The sequence below is a fragment of the Nerophis ophidion genome, linkage group LG25 (assembly GCF_033978795.1).
Source record: "Nerophis ophidion isolate RoL-2023_Sa linkage group LG25, RoL_Noph_v1.0, whole genome shotgun sequence".
Taxonomy (NCBI): Eukaryota; Metazoa; Chordata; class Actinopteri; order Syngnathiformes; family Syngnathidae; genus Nerophis; species Nerophis ophidion.
Window position 1 is genome coordinate 25,134,511 of NC_084635.1, and position 24,631 is coordinate 25,159,141.

At 44.4% G+C, this 24,631-nt stretch overlaps 1 protein-coding gene across 3 annotated transcripts; it reads right to left on the reverse strand.

Annotated features, from left to right (window-relative positions):
- Nucleotides 1–1,907: 1,907 nt before the first annotated feature.
- On the reverse strand, nt 1,908–22,668 carry sirt3 (sirtuin 3). Of its 3 annotated transcripts, none has more exons than XM_061887582.1 (8): nt 22,373–22,668; nt 22,219–22,270; nt 11,436–11,606; nt 11,109–11,341; nt 9,991–10,098; nt 9,741–9,898; nt 3,566–3,778; nt 1,908–2,299 (listed from the first exon to the last, which is right to left on the reverse strand). In XM_061887582.1, the coding sequence occupies exons 1-8, from the start codon at nt 22,425–22,427 to the stop codon at nt 2,273–2,275; spliced, it is 1,017 nt and encodes a 338-aa protein (XP_061743566.1). In that variant the 5' UTR covers nt 22,428–22,668; the 3' UTR covers nt 1,908–2,272. The 3 variants fall into 3 exon arrangements, with proteins under 3 accessions (XP_061743566.1, XP_061743565.1, XP_061743564.1); XM_061887581.1 differs by having other exon boundaries at nt 9,741–9,902; nt 9,998–10,098; nt 22,352–22,668; XM_061887580.1 differs by having other exon boundaries at nt 22,352–22,668.
- Nucleotides 22,669–24,631: the final 1,963 nt, after the last annotated feature.

Below are 24,631 nucleotides of genomic sequence, written 5' to 3' on the forward strand. Positions count from 1 at the left end.
CGTGTAGTATTTTATACAAAAGTAGTAAAACCTTAAAGTCACATCTTAAGTGTACAGGAAGCCAGTGCAGGTGAGCCAGTATAGGTATATGTATATATATATATGTATATAAAAGTATATACAGTATAGGAGTCATATGATCAAACTATCTTCTTCTTGTCAAAAGTCTAGCAGCCGCATTTTGCACCAACTGTAATCTTTTAATGCTAGACATGGGGAGACCTGAAAATAATAGGTTACAGTAATAGAGACGAGACGTAACAAACCAATGGATAATGATCTCAGCGTTGTTAGTGGACAAAATGGAGCGAATTTTAGCGATATTATGGAGATGAAAGAAGGTCGTTTTAGTAACACTCTTAATGTGTGACTCAAACGAGAGAGTTGGGTTGAAGATAATACCCAGATTCTTTACTGAGTCGCCTTGTTTAATTGTTTGGTTGTCAAATGTATGATAAATAAAACGTGCCTTTATTTTGTAAAAGTGTAATTTTGGTGACCAGCAGGCACTCCAACGCGCACCCACCAGCGCAATAAATTTAAGAAAATACACAGAACGACACAAAAAATCATTATTACCCTCATTTTGCCAAAATCTTCAATAGATTTGGACAAACCATCACAAATAAATTGTGACTTTTGTGTGAAGTATGTCAACTGTGGTGGCTGCCTCCAATGTATTTCTAATCACTGTTTGTATTACTTATCATGTATTATTACCTAGACAAACTTTATTGATCCAGAAGGGAAATAGTGCCACACTGTAGCTCAGTTTCAAAGGGTGGAAAGGGTAAGGATGGAAAGGATAATGCCGATATTTAGTACACTAAAAATGTACCATAGTAGTAATATAAAATATAATGTATATGTAATATTTTCATATTACATACACAGTATATAATATATACTGATATATGATAATAATAATAATATAATGTTCTAACTGATCTTTCTTTTTTGTTAAATGCTAAGTGAATAAGTGTACGTGTGTAGTTATTTCCCCATACTTCTTTTCGAGTGGTGGGAAAGATGATGTAAAATATTTCCACTATATTTGTGGGTGGCGCTGCGCACCAGGGCATTTTTACTTGTTTAAAACCTAACGAGGAAGCGCCGCAAACACATTGCATCACATCAAAGTTAGACACGTAGACATGTGAGTACCTTTTGACCAATCATTGAGATCGCATGAAATTGAATTGGACATACTGTCTTTAAACACGACTCTGTGCAGTTTAAAAAACGTTTAAAATGATTTTTAGAGAGGTGATGAAACATTTTAATCCGAATAATTACATGGTGGCTGTGGATTGAATGAATCACAATTAAAAGCATTGATTTTTACTCTCTTTTTGTATGATTGGTGCCTTAATAAAGAAATGAGTATCCATCCATCCATCCAACTTCTTCCGCTTATCCGAGGTCGGGTCGCGGGGGTAGCAGTCTAAGCAGGGAAGCCCAGACTTCCCTCTCCCCAGCGACTTCGTCTAACTCTTCCCGGGGGATATTCACTTAATTTGTTTATTATCTATGCCCTATATAAACCATGGTATGTGAATGCTTTCATTAACATTTCCTGGCGATTGAGGGAACCCCTAATGAAACAGTTCTGTAGAGATAAAGTAGTTAAGACACACAAACACATATATATATATATTGGCCCTAGTGTGTGAATGTGAGTGTGAATGTTGTCTGTCTATCTGTGTTGGCCCTGCGATGAGGTGGCGACTTGTCCAGGGTGTACCCTGCCTTCCGCCCGATTGTAGCTGAGATATATATATATATATATATATATATATATATATATATATATATATATATATATGTATAAATGTTGTGTAAAAAGAGCACATTACTGATCCCAAATAAGCAAACCACATGTTCAAAACAAAAAAACAAAACCTGCCTAAAAGCCCAGAATTGTTTTTAATAAGCAGACTTGGCAACACTGGCTAAAATGATTACAATTTCCCTCTTGCGTAATGAGGCACACAGTGTATGCCTAACAGTCAATGTACAGAGTGCACGATAACAGGGACACGTTTCTTGCGTATGTCGAATGAGATCATTACACTGTTCCATTCCCGCAATTAATTAAACAAACTCAGCTTGAATATACAGGTAAGTAATGTGTAAAATGGATGTAATTGCTGACAATGTATTTACAGTTCATGTAATCGATGAAATGAATGTAAAAGTGGTCCACCTTTCACAACTTCTTTCAACATGTCATCCTATGTAGAACATCAGCGTGTCTGTTTTGATAAAGCACCTATTCTTCCTTCGTCTTTGATGCAGTCTGTAAATAAAGAATACACATTAGTGCAAAAAAGAGACTATTTTGCATTCAGTGAGAGTCTCCAACTAAAATAATCTCTCCACACTGGGAATTGATGGGTACTCAATTATTTTTGTATTCTACCCCTTCTCAATGTCCTTTGATAATAATTCATTCAGGCTATAACTTTTACATGTTGAAAGTGCTTTTATGTGGTTAAGAAAGGAAGTTCTTAGAAAATGTTTTTAAATATATCAGATTGAGCAAACAAAAAGCAAGCGCATTGAGACTTGTTAAAACCATAGATTTGTTGGAATATCTGATACAAGTTGCATATGTTAATTATGTTGTGTTTATAGTCTTAGAATTTTTCAGTGCACTTGTAATTTTCGTGTCAGTAATGCTTTTGTCTCTAGCCTGAAAATACATACTGTATTTAGATACAGTTACATTTGCTTTATGTTTGACCAATCAAACATCCCACTAGTTTAAAAAAAAATCTAATTCAATATAATTACTTATATTGAACTGATAAATGTTCTAATCAAGGCATAAATTGTGATGGTTTATATCACATATTGCACCAAATTGCTACATTTTCTTAATAAAAAGTACAGCATATGGATTTTTGTGACAAGTTATTACAGAATGTGATCAACAACTTTATTACAACACTACTTATTACTTTTTACATATTACACATTATACTAATTACATACTGAAGACAAAATGTGTAACACTGTTAAATCATGCTTCAAATATTATATAATGTAGTGTTACAGCGCTTCCTCTTAGGTGGAGGTATGTATAGTAACTCTGCTTCTTAACACAGCTCACTTGTATGCCAGAGGATAAGAAGACAGCAGGAAGGATTAAAACCAGGAAACAATGTTGCAGTATTTACCTTCAGACTCAGGGACGGCTCCTGACAAAAACATTGTATGGGGTTGATTATGGCTACAACCACATGATCAAGCAGTCTCTGACCACACACATGTTTATATTTTAAAAATGTTACGACATTTAAAGCCTTGGAGGGATCAGTTACATTAGTAACCAAAAATGGGCTCCAAACAAGATCTTGTTTAGGGCAACAACTGTCCAGATCCCTTCTAAATATGAGGGATGTAACAGTAATTGTATTCTCGTTCCGTTTGTAGGTTACAAAGCTTTCATTTTGGTACAGAAGTGAACTAAATATGTGAACAAAATCTATAACTTATTAAAACTCTGTACTTTTATATAACAAAAATTGCTTATAGAGAAATCAATGGTACAGTAACTCACTTTCACAGCAGCATTGGCCATCAGAGCATCCAGCTCCTGAGTCCAACCGAGAGCATCGACTAAACTTTGGACGCCACTTACTACATCGCCCAGTAGCACGACATCACCAAGTCGACCATTTCTCAATGCAAATGGACCAACTAGGTCCTTGTTGATGAGGAGTCGGGGGACAGATCCTCGCACTGCCCCAGCAAGACTAGCAAAGGGCTCTACCTTCAAGGAGAAGAGAAAACATCAGGAAGTACTTCGCTAGCCACTTTTTTACTTACACATTGTAGGAGGGGATTGTGATTAGCGCACTGCAGGAGCGAAAGTCAACACCGTTGTCCAGGGTGCTGAGAGAGAGCGCCATCAGACTGCGAGACACAGCTGACAGATGATTAGATTGCACAGGTGGTACGTGTTTGACTAATCATCTGCTGTCTTTAACAGTAAGCGGCCGGGTGCTGGCGAGGGAGGAGGCCGAGAGAGAGAGACTGAAAAGTCAAAACAAAAACTGTATTGTGTTTATCATTAAAAACCCTCGTTGTAAACTCGACACGCTTGGTCTTGACGTGTAATTGTGGAGCCGCAAGATAGCGACGTCGACATCTGGCACCCAACGAGAAAAAAAAAAAGGAGACAATGTCAACGCCGAGCCCAATAGCGGCGCTGGGGCAGCTTCTGGCGGAGGTATCCACGGCAAACCATCGCCAAATGGAGGCGGTGCAGGAGCAGATTGCGCAGCACAGCCAAATACTGCGAGCGATGACCGAAAGGTCTGGAGCGGTGGCAGCCGTGGCAGCGAAGCCAGCATTGGCGGCCGTGGGGATGCACCGGATGGCGGAAGCCACAATCATGTTTGAGGCCACGGCGGGAGCATGTGCGTGGCCGGAGGAGTGGGCTGTGAGGCTGTTGCCGCTGCTGGCGGGAGAGGCGCAGCGGGCGGCGCTCAGTTTGCCACCTGCGTCCGGGGCGTGAGACGAGCGGTGCTGGACAGAACGGGCGGATCGAAGGAGGATCACAGGCGCCGTTTCCGGGCACTACGGCTGGGACAGGAGGAGCGGCCGTTCGCCCTGGGACAGCAGCTGAGGGACGCGGCGACACACTGGCTGCAACCCAGACAGGTTGGTGATGTCATAGAGATGATACTACTGGAACAATTCTTGGAAGCGATCCCGTCGCGGACGTCCGCGTGGGTCCGCTACCACCGTCCACAGGACTTGGCAGCAGCGGTGGCGTTGGCGGAGGATCACCTGGCAGTTCACCGCGAGAGGAGGAAGGAAGAAAAGACAGCGGAAGCAGTGCAGCGTCCAATCCCGGCGCCGCGGAGGAGGCGTGTGCAGCCGGCCGAGGGAGCCCAGCCGTGGCCACGGCTTCAAAACAACCCTGCTGTGCTTTCTCTCCCTCAGGTCCCGGCCGCTGCAGACGCTGTGTGTCCCCCGCAAATTGCGCCTCGAATTCCTGGGCAGGCGTGCTGGAGGTGTGGGCGGCTCGGACACCTGCAGCGAGAATGTCCAGCGATGGAAGTGGGGCAGGTGATCCGGGTTGCCAACCCTTCGGTGCCCTCCCCAGGACCAGGAGAGACGTACTATGTACCGGTAAGGATACAAGGGAGTATACATCGGTCGATGGTGGATTCGGGCTGCGAGCAGTCCATGATCCACCGGAATCTGGTTCGACCCGGGGCATTGAGAAAGGTTGCACGGGTACGTGTTAAATGTGTGCATGGGGATATTCACGAGTACCCCGTTGTGCTGGTGGAAATTTTTTTCAAAGAAAAAAAACATAATGTTAAGGTGGCTGTAAATTCGCGCCTGACGCACCCTTTAATCTTGGGAACAAATTGGCCGGGATTTAAGGGGTTAATAGAGCAGTGTGCAGGGGTGCGTTCACAGATGGTAGGGAAAAGGGAAACCCGCGCCGTTCTTATCGGCGACGCGAGATTATCCGACGCTATGAGGGGGAGAGGGAGGGGGGCTGGTGGGGACTTCCCAGGAGGTTTCCCCGGTGCCCCAATGGCACCCCATGGAGGACTTTCCACTCGAGCAGTCTCGAGATGACACTCTGCGCGAGACCTGGGACCAAGTGATTTCGATTGATGGGCAGCGGGTTCGCCCGGGAATAACGCGGGATTTCCCTCACTTTGCATTGATTAGGGACAGATTATACATAGTGAGCCGTGACACTCAGACAGGGGAGGAAATCACCCAATTGTTGGTGCCAAAAAGCCGTCGGGAAATGATTTTCCAGGCGGCACATTTTAACCCGATGGCCGGGCACATGGGGTATGATAAAACACTTAATCGGATAATGGCCCGGTTCTATTGGCCGGGCATTCGTGCAGACGTGCGCCGTTGGTGCGCGGCCTGCCCGGACTGTCAACTAGTCAACCCCGCGGCCCCACCTAGAGCCCCTTTGCGGCCATTACCACTCATAGAGGTCCCATTTGAGCAAATTGGCATGGACCTCGTCGGGCCATTTCACCCGAGCACCCAGGGATATCGCTTTGCGCTTGTCCTTGTGGATTATGCAACGCGCTATCCCGAAGCAGTTCCGCTGCGCTCCATCTCTGCAAAGAGTGTCGCGCAGGCACTGTTTCACGTTATTTCCCGGGTTGGAATCCCGAAAGAGATTCTAACTGACCAGGGCACGTCCTTTATGTCACGCACATTAAAGGAGCTGTACGGTTTATTGGGGATCAAGTCCATTCGGACTAGCGTTTACCACCCACAGACAGATGGGTTGCTGGAGCGGAAGAATAGAACTTTGAAATCCATGATCCGGAAGATCGTACACGAGGACAAACCAAATTGGCATAAATGGTTGGATCCCCTGTTATTTGCAGTGCGGGAGGTTCCCCAGGCCTCAACTGGATTTTCTCCCTTTGAGTTATTGTTTGGCAGGAAGCCGCGGGGGGTACTGGACCTAGTTAAAGAAAGCTGTGAGGAAGGTCCAAGCCCCAGTAAAAATGAAATTCAGTACGTCATGGACTTGAGAGCAAAACTCCACACATTAGGCACTTGTCACGTGAGAATTTGCTTCAAGCTCAAGAACGTCAACAGCGCCTGTATAACAGGGGAGCGCAACTTAGACAATTTTCACCGGGAGAGAAAGTACTTGTGTTACTCCCAACATCCAGCTCCAAATTACTCGCCAAGTGGCAAGGACCCTTTGTGGTCACACGACGAGTAGGTGACGTGGATTACGAGGTCAGGCGGTCTGACCGGGGTGGGGCAAGACAAATATACCACCTCAACCTACTAAAAAGTTGGAGGGAAGCGGAGCCCATCTCCATGGTGACGGCGATAGCGGAGAACGAGGAGCTGGGGCTGGATGTTCCCCCCGGCCCTTCCCTCTCCGCTGTGGTAATCATCTGACGTCGTCACAGAAAGCAGACGTGGCCATCTTACAGCAACATTTTGCTGACGTGTTCTCCCCCCTGCCAGGCCGCACGACCCTCACCCAGCATCACATAGAGACCAGTCCAGGTGTAACGGTGAGGTCTCGGCCATATAGGCTACCCGAACACAAGCGCAAAGTAGTTCGGGAGGAATTAAAAGCCATGCTGGAATTGGGGGTAATAGAAGAGTCACACAGTGCATGGTGCAGCCCCATAGTTCTCGTAGGGAAGAAAGATGGGTCTGTGCGGTTCTGTGTAGACTACCGCAAGGTGAATGATGTGTCACGTTTTGACGCCTACCCGATGCCCCGGGTCGACGAGCTCCTGGACCGGTTGGGCACTGCTCGTTTTTTCACGGCACTGGATTTGACTAAGGGCTACTGGCAGATTCCCTTGTCTCCAGAGTCCAAGGAAAAAACGGCGTTCTCCACTCCGGAAGGTTTATACCAATTTGTGACCCTTCCGTTCGGCTTGTTCGGTGGGCCTGCTACATTTCAGAGACTCATGGACCGGGTACTGTGGCCCCACGCGGCATATGCTGCCGCCTATCTGGATGATGTCATCATCCAGGGGAACAACTGGGCGGAGCATGTGCAGAGAGTGGGGGCGGTACTCGAGTCCCTGAGGCGGGCGGGGCTCACCGCCAACCCAGCGAAGAGCGCGGTTGGCCGGAGGGAGGTACAGTATCTGGGGTACCACTTGGGGGAAGGTCAGGTGCGGCCTCAGATAGACAAAACCGCGGCAGTTGCGGCCTGCCCAACCCGAAGACGAAAAAGGAGGTGAGGCAGTTTTTGGGGCAAGTGGGTTACTACCGGAGGTTTGTCCCCCGGTTTGCTGACCTGACCAGCCCACTAACTGACCTCACCCGAAAAGGTGCTCCATATCTGGTCCAGTGGACGGAGCAGTGTCGGCAGGCATTCGAAAAGGTAAGGAAAGCACTTTCCGGGGAGCCAGTACTGCACATGCCTGATTTTTCCCTCCCATTTTTTTGCAGGCGGACGCGTCGGGCAGAGGGCTGGGAGCTGTTTTATCCCAGCAGAAGGAGGGCAACGACCACCCCATCCTGTACATCAGCAGGAAACTCTCAGAACGAGAAAGTCAATACAGCACGGTGGAGAGGGAGTGCCCCGCCATCCGGTGGGCGGTTGGTGCCCTCCGGTACTACCTGCTGGGACGCCCGTTCAGCCTCTGCTTGGACCAAAAGCCCCTCCAGTGGCTCCACCGCTTGAAAGATGCCAACGCGCGGATCACCCGTTGGTATCTCGCTTTACAACCCTACAATTTCAGAGTGATCCATAGGCCGGGAGTGCAGATGGCCGTGACAGACTTCCTCTCCCGCTCTCATGCAGGGGGGGGGGGAGTAGGCATGGCCGGACGGTGTCCCGGCTTAAGTCTGGCGGTGGAGGTACGTAGGAGGGGATTGTGATTAGCGCACTGCAGGAGCGAAAGTCAACACCGCTGTCCAGGGTGCTGAGACAGAGCGCCATCAGACAGGGGCGGGGCATGTACTGACTGCGAGACACAGCTGACAGATGATTAGATTGCACAGGTGGTACGTGTTTGACTAATCATCTGCTGTCTTTAACAGTAAGCAGCCGGGTGCTGGCGAGGGAGGAGGCTGAGAGAGAGAGAGACTGAAAAGTCAAAACAAAAACTGTATTGTGTTTATCATTAAAAACCCTCGTTGTAAACTCGACACGCTTGGTCTTGACGTGTAATTGTGGAGCCGCAAGGTAGCGACGTCTACACACATGTATTATGTAAATATCAGATCCGTCATTATGCGTTACAATGTCAATGTTATTTCTGACTGCATTGAAGAAAAAATAAAAAAAGGGATGTGTACAAAAGTATCTTTGGACTGTGTCTTAAATAAAACATCCATCAGTACACTTTAATAAGTATACTGTGTACATTTTGTACTTACCGCAATTCAATTCTGAGGGTGCAAATGTTTACAGTGCAGTGCTGCCCCATCACTTTACTGAGGATGGGCGATCGATTCAAAATCAATAGTATTGATACCAAGGGTAGTATTAGAATTGGCTGGATACTAGCATCATGAGATGAATATTGTTTAGTTCTCTTCTATGTTTAACTTCACAAACATATCTGGTTACATTTACAATAGATATTGTTACATTGTCATATTGTTGTATTTGTTTTAGGGTTGTCAAAGCTAACGCTTTAACAGATGTGATTAATCACACAAAAATAATCATATTAATCATGTATAAAACACAGATTAATCACACAATTAATTTTGACTGCACATGCTCCTTTACTTCAACGGCGGCTCATCAGCGATGGGTTGCTATACGGTCAGTGATCTGGTAAATGCATAAATTCCATTCCAGATTATCTTTTTTTTTATATTAGATTAGAACCATAACGTAACCAGATTTTGACATAACCCAAAATCTGCATTTGTAAAAACGTGCAAGCAAAAACTACAAAAGTTGACAATACCACAACATCTGTTGACATAAGCAGTTTTAGATCACCAAATGCCAACGGTGGATCATTAACGCCAACATTGACTTATGCACTCACTTTTTTTAGAAAAAGAAGAATGCGGTGGACGAGGACTTGATGATTTGGTTCATTTGGACGTGTTGTCGATATAATCCGGGTTGTAGACGTAAATATTATGTCTAATTTTTCTCTTCCCCCCGAGTTTTTAAAACAATTTGTAGTCAATCTTTAGATTAAAACTGATGTGGTGTATTTCCTCCACAAGACATTATTAAAGCTAAATGGTTAGTTTTATGTTGATGTTTGAAGACAGCTCACCTCTAGTGATGTGCCCATGATGATGAGGAGATCTGCGAGTGGAAAGTCTGTGAGGTACTTGAAGAAGTGAAGTGGTAGCTCTTCCCCAAAGAAAACAATGTCTGGCTTTATGATGCCCTTACAAGATGGGCATTTGGGAATCACGCCACTCATCAAGTCTGGCTAGTGAAAACAAACACCATGTAGGTTTATGTCTAGCAAAGGAAAAACTGATAGAATATTGTGACTGGAGCAAAACAAAATTATTTACAACTCACTCGTAGGTCTTCTTCCTCGTATTTGCGTCTGCAAACAGTGCAGGTGGCGGTAGCAAATGTCCCGTGGGCCTCCACGAGAAAATCAGGAGGAATCCCTGCCACTGTTTGAAAATGCAGCAACATGTCATCATCATTCCTTCAAAAGACAAATACAGTGGTACCTTGTTTTTCTTACGCCAAACATTACAAATAATTTAGTTTGTGACTAAAGTTTTCGACAAATCATTGCCCTGTTTTTCGTAAACGTTATCAGTTATCACATAGACAAACATTAAGCGTAACAAAGTAGTAATTTATTTAATGGAGTGACCAACAAGGAATCTCACACGTTGGTGACTTAATCTATGCGGCTTTTTGTTGAAATAAGACGCTATGGAGCCATAGAAAATTGCACATGCAAGGTGAGAAACTATTAATTTCAAGAAACCAGTCGCAGCAAAGTACTAAGCTGGCTCTCCGCTCATCAACGTCTTCGCTAACAAAAGTTTTGAATAAAGGTCAAAGTGTCATGATAGTTTATACTCTGTAATTTTACTGTGTTTGGTATTATTTCCTGTCCTGGTGCTTCTGCTTTCTAGTTTAAGTGTTGTAGCTGGTGCTTAGTTCCTATAGTGTTTGCTGCAACTTCATGTTCTGTTCATTGGTAATTAGGCCTACTTATATTCCTCCTCCTGGTTGTCCTGTCAGTAGCTGGACATGTATGGTATGGTGTCATTGTTTGCTTTTGTGCACTCACTATGTGTCTGCTCGTTAAACTTTACTTCCTGTACTGTCTCTAATTAAAATTACTTGTTACTGTACATCCTGGGGTCACGCCGCCCGCAACCATGCGAGCACATGACAAAAACGTAAATGTTAATTCATCCTAAATAATTTATATGTATTTCACATTGTTTTCTACCTGTAAAACTATTATTTGTTTCCATAAAATGTGTTACATTTTTGGGTGTCTACAACAGATTAATTAGATTTACATTATTTCTTATAGGAAAAATTAATTGCTTCAGCTTACATACCATACCGTTTTCTTTCTGTTTTAACATATTACTAACAAAACCGAGATAACACTGTACGTCAAATGCCGCAAAAGATAAAAAATGCAAATACATACATCTTTCCAAACCGTCGATATTCTGTGTGTACATCCGGAGGAGCAGATTCTTTTCAAGAAGCAGTCTCACAAAATAGTGTGTAGAATTAGGCTGGTAATTTCCTGGATACAACTCTTTGGCAAGAGCAAAGAAGGGAATAGGATTGTGATGAAAATAGTTAACTTCAAAAATAGCCTCTGCATATGGCAGATTATACTCCTGCAAGTTGTCGTAGAGGCCGCTACCAGGGGACCTGCAGGATAAAGACCACTCATCAAAGACTCAGGAATAAACCTGAAACTTTCAATGGGTATAAACACCAAAATCAGCACAGAGAAGAGGTTTACCTGAAATCTGGGATGCCGCTGGGTGTGCTAATCCCAGCCCCAGCAATCACAACCACTCTCTTGTACTTCTGCTCTCGGATCTTCTTGGCAATGCTATCCAGCGTCTGCTGCTCCACGACTGCGCCACCACCATGGGAGAAAAATCTTCTGCCAGCATCCCACAAGGGAAAGCTTGATTGTCGGGAAAAACGGGGAAAAAAGAGCAAACTTTAAATATGAAAAATTGGACCAAAGTTTTCACAAGTTTTGTTGTGTGTATTTCTTTTTATTTGGTGTTTTGTGCAGCACCTATGCAAATAGGATGAGCCTCAACAAGGGATGGTCTGAGAGGAACGCGAGGATATTAGTGAGTAATGCTAGACACTTGATACAAATAAGGGACCAGACTACGATATGGGGGAGTTATCGTACAATTTATATCTCGCTGGGCTCATTCCTGCATTTACATTGATGATATTACATAGCTATTAAACAAAGATACATTGGAAGAAGGACATGGAAAGACATGGCAGGAAAGACATCGTTGTCTGTTCCTAGCACCCTTAAATACTGGATCACAGTCAGACTTGACCGTTGTGTACCTACTGTATCTTGGAACGTTTGACTATATATTCATAGCAGAGTATTTATGGTACATGTTACTTGGCTATGTGTATGTCATATGTCCAGCTTCAGCTATTTGGACTATTCTTGGTAAACATTGTTAGATATTCAGATATGTTGTACACAAGAAGTTACGTGAAGTAAGCAGACTCACATTCAAAGCCACAATACTTCAGTGTTCCCCTATGTCTGCCATGCTCTAATGTCCCATTTCACCATCTGTTTAATTTCATAAAGGATGGAGTGATCGCCAAAGGAAATTTATGACGTAACAAACCAGCAATACTGAAATGCTACTGAAGTGGATCTAATTTGTATGATATGAGGATTAATGTTTACATATCGTCTGGTAGTAATTGTTCTGAAATACATATGATTCTGAAGTCAACCTGCATCCTAGAAAAAATGTTGTTGAACTTAAAATATTACCGGAAGTGTCATGTCTTTGTGATCATGTTTTGTTTGGTCATGTTCTGTTGGTTTTTTGGACTCTTAGTAGCTGTTTTAGATCCCTTGTTTTTTTACCATCACAACCATTAATTTCACCTGTCGTGTGTTCACGACTCACGCACCTGATTTTTTTGGACTCACGCACCTGTCAATAATAACGTCACTATTATTCAAGCCATAGTTTCCAGGTAGTCGGCCTGATACTCTGGACTGTGTTTATGCCATAGGTCTTGATGTTCATATTTCATGCTGCTTTGCTCATGTCACAGTAAGTGTTTTTTTGTTTTATGTCCATAGTTCTGCCTTTGTGCAAGTTTTTGTTTTTCTTAGCCAAGTTTGTCCTCCGCCCTGTGCGCGCCTTTTGTTTGTTTCTTTTTTAAGTAAAATTAAATCATGTCATTACCTTCACGCCGTGTCCAGTCAAGTCGTTTTGCACCCCGGGAGAACATTCGTCGCAGGGAGCTGCGAAAGCCTCGCAGTAAGCTGCTCCAAAGGTCAAGTCTTGACAGGAAGCAATGATTTCTATACAGCAGAGATTTTCAAAAATGTTGGGCTTGACTCCAAGAACTCAACAGTTACACTCATGTATGCACATAAGTCATACTTGCCAACCTTGAGACCTCCAAATTCGAGAGATGGGGGGAGAGGCGGCGACAGGGTTTAAGTCGGGGTGGGGGCATTAGGTGGGCGGGGTTTGGGGCTAGGGTTTGGTTGTAGCGGGGGGTTTATATTGTAGCGTCCCGAAAGACTTAGTGCTGCAAGGGGTTCTGGGTATTTGTTCTGGGGTGTTTATGTTGTGTTACGGTGCAGATGTTCTCGGCAACTTTCTCTGTGCAAATAAGACAGGTCGGGGTGCCGCTGTGCCCAACAAAGAAATATTGCGTCTCCTAATTTTCCTGGAATGGTCTTCGCTCATCACTTACCTTTCTCTTCACTACAGGCTTTGAAAAAGACATGTTTGGGGTTGTGGAATATATTTGTATTCATCTGACGCCCGGAGAATAATGTTATTTCCGCAATGGGTGTCGTTCCACTTTCCCTCCCTACAGCAACATGGGGGTGGGTGGATAATAGTACCAGAATAGCGAGCACAAAAAAGTGACGGCTCCCGGAGTGTTATCCGGCGTCTTATAAAAATATATGTAGTGTTCATCGTGTGAGGCAATGCAAATTAAACAATAAAAAAACAAATACCGGTTTGAGTTGACGGACAGGTGTCGCGTGTGTGACTGCAGCCAGGCACGTAAGAAAACCCTCATCTTCATGGCAACTTTTCTGTCGCTTTCACTCATTTGCCGCTTTGCAACTAATGCAGTGGTAGGCAACCCAGAACGTTAAAGAGCCATTTTGGACCCAAATAACAAAAATTGTCTCTGTTTGGAGCCAACGGGAGGGGGGTATGCTCGGAGTTTATAGTTACGGTAGCACAATTAGCTAACATCACAACTAACGTGTTACACGTCCGATTCGCCCAGCGACTCTCTGTCGGAGTATCAGCGCTGGGCTCCAGTGCACCACAGTTTTGTATTGTGGCTCGGTCCTTCGGCGGAGTGCTTCGGAAGCTACCGGAAAGCTCGTGTTCCTGGCCTGGACTGTTTACAGCTGCGCCGGGGAACAGTTTTAACCATCCGGCTCCGCCCACCGTGACTTGGTACAATCATCCAACATTTCAAGCTGTCATCTTTGTCATACACACTAAATACAATCAATGTCTGACTTTATGCAGCCGAGTTATCTAAGTTTTGTGTTTGGCGAGTCCCAAAAGCTCCACCTTCATGGCGCCGTTGGATTTGATATCAATATGCAGCCATGATCAAACATTGACATTTAACCTTCATGTAATTTAAGAAATACAGCCGATCATCTGAAGTGAAGTACTGACAGTTTAATGGCTGATGGCGTGAACAGTTTTTTACCGCCAAGTTCCGCCCACAATATATATCATACACACTAAATACAATCAATGTCTGACCTTGAACATGTATCCAGGATCAAACATCAACATTTAACATTCATATAAGTTGAGAGGGATATCCAATCATTTGAAGTAAAGAATGGACAGTTTGACGGCTGATGGCGTGGAACAGTTTTCATTGCCAGGCTCTGCCCACTACAAATAGGTATGAACAGGCACTTCATCATCATCATTTCTATTAGTAGTCGGGATTTTTTAACGGATTTTTTTAACGTTTTGTGTAAAATGGCTAAAAAAAAACAATGCCCAGTTTGGCGCAGGCAAAATTTGTTTTGCAATTTATTATCACCTTCATGTGTAGTATCTGTAATTGTAACCGCAACTCATTTAGTCATTTGCCTGTTCGAGTCCTTATTGGCATTGAGCAAGTGCCTTTTGAAAAGTGGAGCCTTATTTTTAAGCGTTTTCTATCAGGAAAGCTTGCTTTGTTGGCATGTAAAATTGCAAAAATACAGAAAGGCAGGTCGCTAAGAATATGCCTATTTTCCCCGCCTTCCGCCCGATTGTAGATGAGATAGGCTCCAGCGCCCCCGCAACCGCAAAGGGAATAAGCAGTAGAAAATTGATGGATAGATGGATGATTGGGCCAGAGCCGAATAGAAGCTCAGTGGCTTTCAAAGTGTTACTGTGACTTTCATCTACTGGTCTTTGTCGCTATCTGGTGGGTTTAAGTTGTAACTACATTTTTCTGCTTGCCAATGCCAATCCATTTTGTCTGAGACAGTCATTTTTTTCAACCAATATTGATCAAGTTTCACAAACATATCACATGGTGAACAAACGTGTGTAAATGCATATATATGCGATGATCTGTCAAAGGACCCTAAGATTAGTGGGCCCAAGTCTTTCGTTTGCGCTTAAGTGTTTTTTATGCGCTTGAAGTTACGCACGTCTCTCTGATTTGTATTCTCCCATCCACCCTGTGGACAGGCCAACTCTGCGCGCTGAAAGTGAGGCAATAGTTTTTAAGTCTAAAATGAAGGCCGACTCATTACAAATGAGGCAGACTTTTTTTGGGGGGGGCTGTGTGAAATCGTGGAGTTTTAGTGTAACACCTATTAATGAAAACCCATCCCATGAAAAAGCTAACACTTAAATTTTAGAAAAGATAAAACATTGTAATGTTTACATGTTGTCGTGGTAATGTAGTGTGTGTGTGCACGCTATGACAGCATCTTCTTCCTGGCTGTATGTAGATTATACTGTTTTACTTGTTATTACAACCTCCCTTACATTTGTGATATTAGGAGTTATACAAACCCCGTTTCCATAGGAGTTGGAAAATTGTGTTACATGTAAATATTAACGGAATACAATGATTTGCAAATCCTTTTCAACCCATATACCTGTGGGATGTTCCAAATAAGTGTTTTATGAGCATTCCTCAACTTTATCAGTATTTATTGCCACCTTTCCCAAATTCTTTGTCACGTGTTGCTGGCATCCAATTCTAAAGTTAATGATTATTTGCACAAAAAAAATGTTTATCAGTTTGAACATCAAATATCTTGTCTTTGTAGCATATTAAACAGAATATGGGTTGAAAATGATTTGCAAATCATTGTATTCCGTTTATATTTACATCTAATACAATTTTAGACAGCCGTTTGTGTGTGTGTGTGTGTGCGTGTGCGTGTGCGTGTGTGTGTGTGTGTGTGTGTGTTTGTGTGTGTGTGTGTGTGTGTGTGTGTGTGTGTGTTTGTGTGTGTGTGTGTGTGTGTGTGTGTGCTTGCACGGGGGAGCATGACATTTAAAATAATCTGTCAAAAAAAAAATTATTAATAAATTGATAAATGCTACATGATTTATTTATTTATTTTCTATAAGATAGTCAATTAGTTAAATTATCCCAGTTCAGATGAAATCGTTGCATTGAACACTTGTACCAGGATGTTCAAACACACCTGATATACGCGCGGCCCCCTTCAGCTGTGGTCGCACTCACAAGACAAAGACTTGCAAAATGTGCATTATGAGTTTTGGAAGTTAATGCAGAGTGGTGGTGATGACGGACTAAGAAGAGTGGAAAATAGCGCACAGCTAGAATCCACGCAGTTGTACACCTTTTTTCACTGAAGCATTTGGGAGAAGAGGCCTAAAGTGTGTTTTGTGCAGCACTTTGAGTTGTGTGAGACATTTCAAGACAGTCCAATTCATGGGGTAAAATTTTGTGATTAATAATAGCCCAACCAATATAACACTGTAGCGGTGCATATTTTGCCACATGTTCATCCATACGTACGCAGTGCTTCAGGGGCAAAAGAGTTACATTACACCAGGTGTGTCAAAACGTTTTTCCCGCATACAGAATAATTTAAGCATGCGGTCACTTCTAACTAACATTTGTGACCTTTAACCTGTTTATTAAATATTTTAAAACCAATCCAAAGTAGTTTAGAGAAGAAACGGCATACAGTTGACTACAATCATGTAAGCCTATTTGTATGTTTCATCTCTATTGTCGGTCAAGATATGCTAAGGCGTTACATATTCATACTTGTACTTGTACAAAGAGCCCTGCGATGAGGTGGCGACTTATCCAGGGTGTACCCTGCCTTCCGCCCGATTGTAGCTGAGATAGGCGCCAGCGTCCCCCGTGACCCCGAAAGGGAATAAGCGGTAGAAAATGGATGGATGGATGGACTTGTACAAAGACATACACTATTTGATTTCCTATTATGCAGCTCACAAAAGTGCACTTTATTTGTTTTAAACTATTATAGTGGCGTTTTGTACAAAAAGTGCACTTTAATTTAGTGTTGTTTTGATATGTCATCTTAGCGACATCATGCACTAATAGCTTGTTTTAAAATGTCTCTGACAATCTTGCCCTTTCTGTTTTGGAAATTACACGAATGTTTGTGCCACTGCTTAATAACTTTAATAAATACATCCATCCATCCATCCATCTTCTTCCGCTTATCCGAGGTCGGGTCGCGGGGGCAGCAGCCTAAGCAGGGAAGCCCAGACTTCCCTCTCCCCAGCCACTTCGTCTAGCTCTTCCCGGGGGATCCCGAGGCGTTCCCAGGCCAGCCGGGAGACATAGTCTTCCCAACGTGTCCTGGGTCTTCCCCGTGGCCTCCTACCGGTTGGACGTGCCCTAAACACCTCCCTCGGGAGGCGTTCGGGTGGCATCCTGACCAGATGCCCGAACCACCTCATCTGGCTCCTCTCGATGTGGAGGAGCAGCGGCTTTACTTTGAGTTCCTCCCGGATGACAGAGCTTCTCACCCTATCTCTAAGGGAGAGCCCCGCCACACGGCGGAGGAAACTCATTTCGGCCGCTTGTACCCGTGATCTTATCCTTTCGGTCATGACCCAAAGCTCATGACCATAGGTGAGGATGGGAACGTAGATCGACCGGTAAATTGAGAGCTTTGCCTTCCGGCTCAGCTCCTTCTTCACCACAACAGATCGGTACAACGTCCGCATTACTGAAGACGCCGCACCGATCCGCCTGTCGATCTCACGATCCACTCTTCCCCCACTCGTGAACAAGACTCCTAGGTACTTGAACTCCTCCACTTGGGGCAGGGTCTCCTCCCCAACCCGGAGATGGCACTCCACCCTTTTCCGGGAGAGAACCATGGACTCGGATTTGGAGGTGCTGATTCTCATTCCGGCCGCTTCACACTCGGCTGCGAACTCCTCTCTGAGCTGCCACCTTACCGTGGTAGAGGAGTTTGCGTGTCCCAATGATCCTAGGAGCTATGTTGTCTGGGGGCTTTATGCCCCCTGGTAGGGTCTCCCAAGGCAAACTGGTCCTAGGTGAGGGACCAGACAAAGAGCAGCTCGAAAACCTCTATGAAAAGTAAAAACAAATGACCCAGATTTCCCTCGCCCGGACGGAGGTCACCGGGGCCCCCCTCTGGAGCCAGGCCCGGAGGTGGGGCACGATGGCGAGCGCCTGGTGGCCGGGCCTGTACCCATGGGGCCCGGCCGGGCACAGCCCGAAGAGGCAACGTGGGTCCCCCCTCCAATGGGCTCACCACCCATAGCAGGGGGCATAGAGGTCGGTTGCAATGTGAGCTGGGCGGCAGCCGAAGGCAGGGCACTTGGCGGTCCGATCCTCGGCTACATAAGCTCGCTCTTGGGACGTGGAACGTCACCTCACTGGGGGGAAAGGAGCCTGAGCTAGTGCGCGAAGTAGAGAAATTCCGGCTGGATGTAGTCGGACTCACTTCAACGCACAGCAAGGGCTCTGGAACCACTTCTCTTGAAAGGGGCTGGACTCTCTTTCACTCTGGCGTGGCCGGCAGTGAGAGGCGACGGGCTGGGGTGGCAATTCTGGTTGCCCCCCGGCTTAAAGCCTGCACGTTGGAGTTCAACCCAGTGGACGAAAGGGTAGCCTCCCTCCGCCTTCGGGTGGGGGGACGGGTCCTGACTGTTGTTTGTGCTTATGCACCAAACAACAGTTCAGAGTACCCACCCTTTTTGGGTACACTCGAGGGAGTACTGGAGAGTGCTCCCCCGGGTGATTCCCTTGTCCTACTGGGGGACTTCAACGCTCATGTTGGTAACGACAGTGAAACCTGGAGAGGCGTGATTGGGAAGAATGGTCGCCCGGATCTGAACCCGAGTGGTGTTTTGTTATTGGACTTCTGTGCTCGTCACAGTTTGTCCATAACAAACACCATGTTCAAACATAAGGGTGTCCATATGTGCACTTGGCACCAGGACACCCTAGGCCGCAGTTCCATGATCGACTTTGTAGTTGTGTCATCGGATTTGCGGCCTCATGTTTTGGACACTCGGGTAAAGAGAGGGGCGGAGCTTTCTACCGATCACCACCTGGTGGTGAGTTGGCTGTGATGGTGGGGGAGGATGCCGGACAGACCTGGCAGGCCCAAACGCATTGTGAGGGTTTGCTGGGAACGTCTGGCAGAGTCTCCTGTCAGAGAAAGTTTCAATTCCCACCTCCGGAGGAACTTTGAACATGTCACGAAGGAAGTGCTGGACATTGAGTCCGAGTGGACCATGTTCCGCACCTCTATTGTCGAGGCGGCTGATCGAAGCTGTGGCCGCAAGGTAGTTGGTGCTTGTCGTGGCGGTAATCCTAGAACCCGCTGGTGGACACCAGCGGTGAGGGATGCCGTCAAGCTGAAGAAGGAGTCCTACCGGGTTCTTTTGGCTCATAGGACTCCAGAGGCAGTGGACAGGTACCGACAGGCCAAGCGGTGTGCAGCTTCGGCGGTCACAGAGGCAAAAACTCGGACATGGGAAGAGTTTGGGGAAGCCATGGAAAATAACTTCCGGATGGCTTCAAAGCGATTCTGGACCACCATCCGCCGCCTCAGGAAGGGGAAGCAGTGCACTGTCAACACCGTGTATGGTGCGGATGGTGTTCTGCTGACCTCAACTGCGGATGTTGTGGATAGGTGGAAGGAATACTTTGAAGACCTCCTCAATCCCACCAACACGTCTTCCTATGAGGAAGCAGTGCCTGGGGAATCTGTGGTGGGCTCTCCTATTTCTGGGGCTGAGGTCGCTGAGGTAGTTAAAAAGCTCCTCGGTGGCAAGGCCCGAGGGGTGGACGAGATCCGCCCGGAGTTCCTTAAGGCTCTGGATGCTGTGGGGCTGTCTTGGTTGACAAGACTTTGCAGCATCGCGTGGACATCGGGGGCGGTACCTCTGGATTGGCAGACCGGGGTGGTGGTCCCTCTCTTTAAGAAGGGGGACCGGAGGGTGTGTTCCAACTATCGTGGGATCACACTCCTCAGCCTTCCCGGTAAGGTTTATTCAGGTGTACTGGAGAGGAGGCTACGCCGGATAGTTGAACCTCGGATTCAGGAGGAACAGTGTGGTTTTCGTCCTGGTCGTGGAACTGTGGACCAGCTCTATACTCTCGGCAGGGTTCTTGAGGGTGCATGGGAGTTTGCCCAACCAGTCTACATGTGCTTTGTGGACTTGGAGAAGGCATTCGACCGTGTCCCTCGGGAAGTCCTGTGGGGAGTGCTCAGAGAGTATGGGGTATCGGACTGTCTTATTATGGCAGTCCGATCCCTGTACGGTCAGTGTCAGAGCTTGGTCCGCATTGCTGGCAGTAAGTATAATAAATACAGTTTTGGTCAATTGGCTTAGTTGTGATTTACTTCTCTGCATGAAAGTTTAAAATGAGCATATATTAATGCAATATGAACAAGAATGTTTGAATGTAGACACATAGAATCATCATACTGCTGTGATTATATGTATCTACTGTTCATTTAGGGCTAAGGCAAAATATCGAGATATACTGTATATCGTGTATCGCAATTAGGCCTAAAAATGTTGAGATATTAAAAAAGGGACATATTGCCCACCCCTAGCCGGAACGTAGCCCTGACTCAGTAAGCTTCACATCTCTCGCTCCTCTCGTGTGTCTCTCTCTTTTTCTCGCTCGCTTTGTCTCCCTCGTGCCTAGTCATTACCTGTCCTTGTCGTCTCCTGTTCCCACAGCGTCTCAGCAGTGAGCCGTGCGCCTCACCTGCTGATCTCAACCTGGGCTCTGACTGCTTTCCTCGATCTTCGACCCCTGCGCTCGGACCTGGAGTTCTGGACGCCTCTCTCTTGCCCCACGGACCTCGCTCGGATCACGGACCTCTTTTGCTTCGCCCCTCTGGACTTGTTTGCTGCCACAACCAAAACGCACTTACAACAACCTCCGGTAATTCATATTTAGTTCAATTCCACACATAGCCTTGTATCCATACATAGTAGCCTACACACCCTACGTATTCATCAAAGCTCAAATAAAATCTGTATCGCTGGACCTCCTGCTGTCATGCCGTCTCCTTCCCCCTTGTTGTACGTAACAAAAGAACAGAGATTGTCCTTCGTTATTGTAGTGACTACACGGCTTTCGCTTATGTATTCTTTCACCGTGCACATGTACTGTAACTGTTCACTTTTTCAATGTGTATATTAATAACAATTTTTAAGGGTGTGTTGCAACCAAAAAACGTAACACAAATTGTCCTTACACATGACAGTCATAACACAAAGTTCGACACCACTGTCTACCAAAAACAAATACAGTCATGTAACTACAGTATATACAGTACATTATGCTGATCTCAAATGGCTTAGAAATCAATCAATCAATCAAAGTTTACTTACATAGCCCTAAATCACAAGTGTCTCAAAGGGCTGCCCAAGCCACAACGACATCCTCGGCTCAGATCCCACAATCAGGGCATCTGGCTTAGAAATCAATAAAAATCCATCCATCCATTTTCTAACGCTTGTCCCTTTTGGGGTTGCTGGAGCCAATCTCAGTTGCATTCGGGCAGTAAGCGGGTTACACCCTGGACAAGTCGCCACCTCATCACAGGGTCAACACAGATAGACTGACAACATTCACATTCACACACTAGGGCCAATTTAGTGTTGCCAATCAACCTATCCCCAGGTGCATGTTTTTGGAGGTGGGAGTAAGCCGGAGTACCCAGAGGGAACCCACGCAGTCACGGGGAGAACATGCAAACTCCACACAGAAAGATCCCGAGGATGGGATTGAACCCAGGACAACTTAGGACCTTCGTATTGTGAGGCAGACGCACTAACCGTGCTGCCCCGCTTAGAAATCAATAAAAAACATTTTACCTAATATCAACATTTATACAATATGTACCGATACATAATGACTTTACACGACATACAGTTAGATTATTAAAGTTTTTGGATAACAATGTGGGCCATATTTCTGTTCTTACACATGCTGAATCCAAATAAATATATGCTTAACAGTGCACCGCATATTGTTTACTTACATACCTCGGCAAGTGTGTTTCACCTTGACACGGACACAAACTCCTTCGAAAAAGGCCTGCCAAACACATCATTGATTATGAAGTAACAAGTGTACACTTTGTTTGTCTCGTAACATAAGTTGTATCTGTTTACTGACCGCTTGCAATGACTGTCCTACCTCCTGAAAATAAACTGCGACGGAAGAATATTTTGGTTCTACTAAAAGCCGCCATGAAAACACATTGACGGCAGACCAAGCTAAACTAGTCTTAAAAAATAATTACTGTGTGACAAATTAAATAATAATTACTGTGTGACAGACACCGACTGGTAAAGCTAAGTCCTCTACGGTGTTTAGCAAACACGGTTACCCCGTTAGTGTTTTTTTAACCAAATATCTTAATTTAGAAACCAAATATAGAAAATCAAGAAAAGAATAACTGTAATATTTTTGAAGTAATTATGTAATTATGTACTTACGGACAAATAGGTACGTTTAAAATGTTAAATAATGATAAACGAAATCGGTAAACCAGACAAACCGGATGTGACGTCAGATGCCGGAAATAGTCACTTTCCTATGTGACTTCCTAAAATTACCGTACTATATATGTATGTATATATATATATATATATATATATATATATATATATATATATATATATATATATATATATATATATATATATATATATATTATATATACACTTATATATATATATATATATATATATATATACATACATATGTAGTACGGTAATTATATACAGAGGTGGGTAGAGTAGCCAGAATTTGTACTCAAGTAAGAGTACTGTTACTTTTGAGATTTATTACTCAAGTAAAAGTAGGGCGTAGTCACCCAAATATTTACTTGAGTAAAAGTCAATCAATCAATCAATCAATGTTTACTTATATAGCCCTAAATCACTAGTGTCTCAAAGGGCTGCACAAACCACCACGACATCCTCGGTAGGCCCATATAAGGGCAACGAAAACTCACACCCAGTGGGACATTGGTGACAATTATGACCCAGTGGGACGTCGGTGACAATGATGACTATGAGAACCTTAGAGAGGAGGAAAGCAATGGATGTCGAGCGGATCTAACAGGATACTGTGAAAGTTCAATCCACAATGGATACAACACAGTCGCGAGAGTCCAGTCCAAAGAGGATCCAAGACACAGCAGCGAGAGTCCCGTTCACAGCGGAGCCAGCAGGAAACCATCCCAAGCGTAGGCGGACCAGCAGCGCAGAGATGTCCCCAGCCGATACACAGGCGAGCAGTACATGGCCACCGGATCGGACCGGACCCCCTCCACACGGGAGAGTGGGACATAGAAGAAAAAGAAAAGAAACGGCAGATCAACTGGTCTAAAAAGGAGGTCTATTTAAAGGCTAGAGTATACAAATGAGTTTTAAGGTGAGACTTAAATGCTTCTACTGAGGTGGCATCGCGAACTGTTACCGGGAGGGTATTCCAGAGTACTGGAGCCCGAACGGAAAATGCTCTATAGCCCGCAGACTTTTTTTGGGCTTTGGGAATCACTAATAAGCCGGAGTCCTTTGAACGCAGATTTCTTGCCGGGACATATGGTACAATACAATCGGCAAGATAAGATGGAACTAGACCGTGTAGTATTTTAAAAGTAAAAAGTAAAAAGTATGTTGTGAAAAAACTACTCAAGTACTGAGTAACTGATGAGTAACCTGTTTGTTTAATTAATACGGCAACAAATAATGCACAAAAACATAAAAATAGCAATGAGCAAATTCATAGCCAGGAATATCTCTTAAGCAACTAAAACAATTATATATATTAAATAATAAATCATGAAAATAAAAAAAATTAAGGCAAATTGAGCCACAATAACTCAACAGCACCATAGGCTCAGTAGGCATTCATCGATTGATTGATTCATTGATTGAAACATGTATTAGTAGATTGCACAGTACAGTACATATTCTGTACAATTGACCACTAAATGGTAACACCCCAATAAGTTTTTCAACGTTAATCAATTACTTAATAAATGACCAAGTCGAGGTGATCTACCTCATATATATATATATATATATATATATATATATATATATATATATATATATATATATATATATATATATATATATATAATTTATAGTTATTTATTTTGCCGTTTTTGTTGACATATTAAAGGTGTTTTAATGAATATACATGCATGTTTAACATATAGATTCCTATCTTTCATGAAGACAAGAATATAAGTTGGTGTATTACCTGATTCTGATTACTTGCATTGACTGGAATCAGACAGTGCTGATAATGTCCACATTTTCAAATGGAGGAGAAAAAAAGTTCCTCTTTTCTGTCTAATACCACATGAATGTCGTTGCATTGGCGGCAAACTCCGTAGTTATCTAGCTTGTATGCTCTGGCTTTCGGAGACTCTTATTT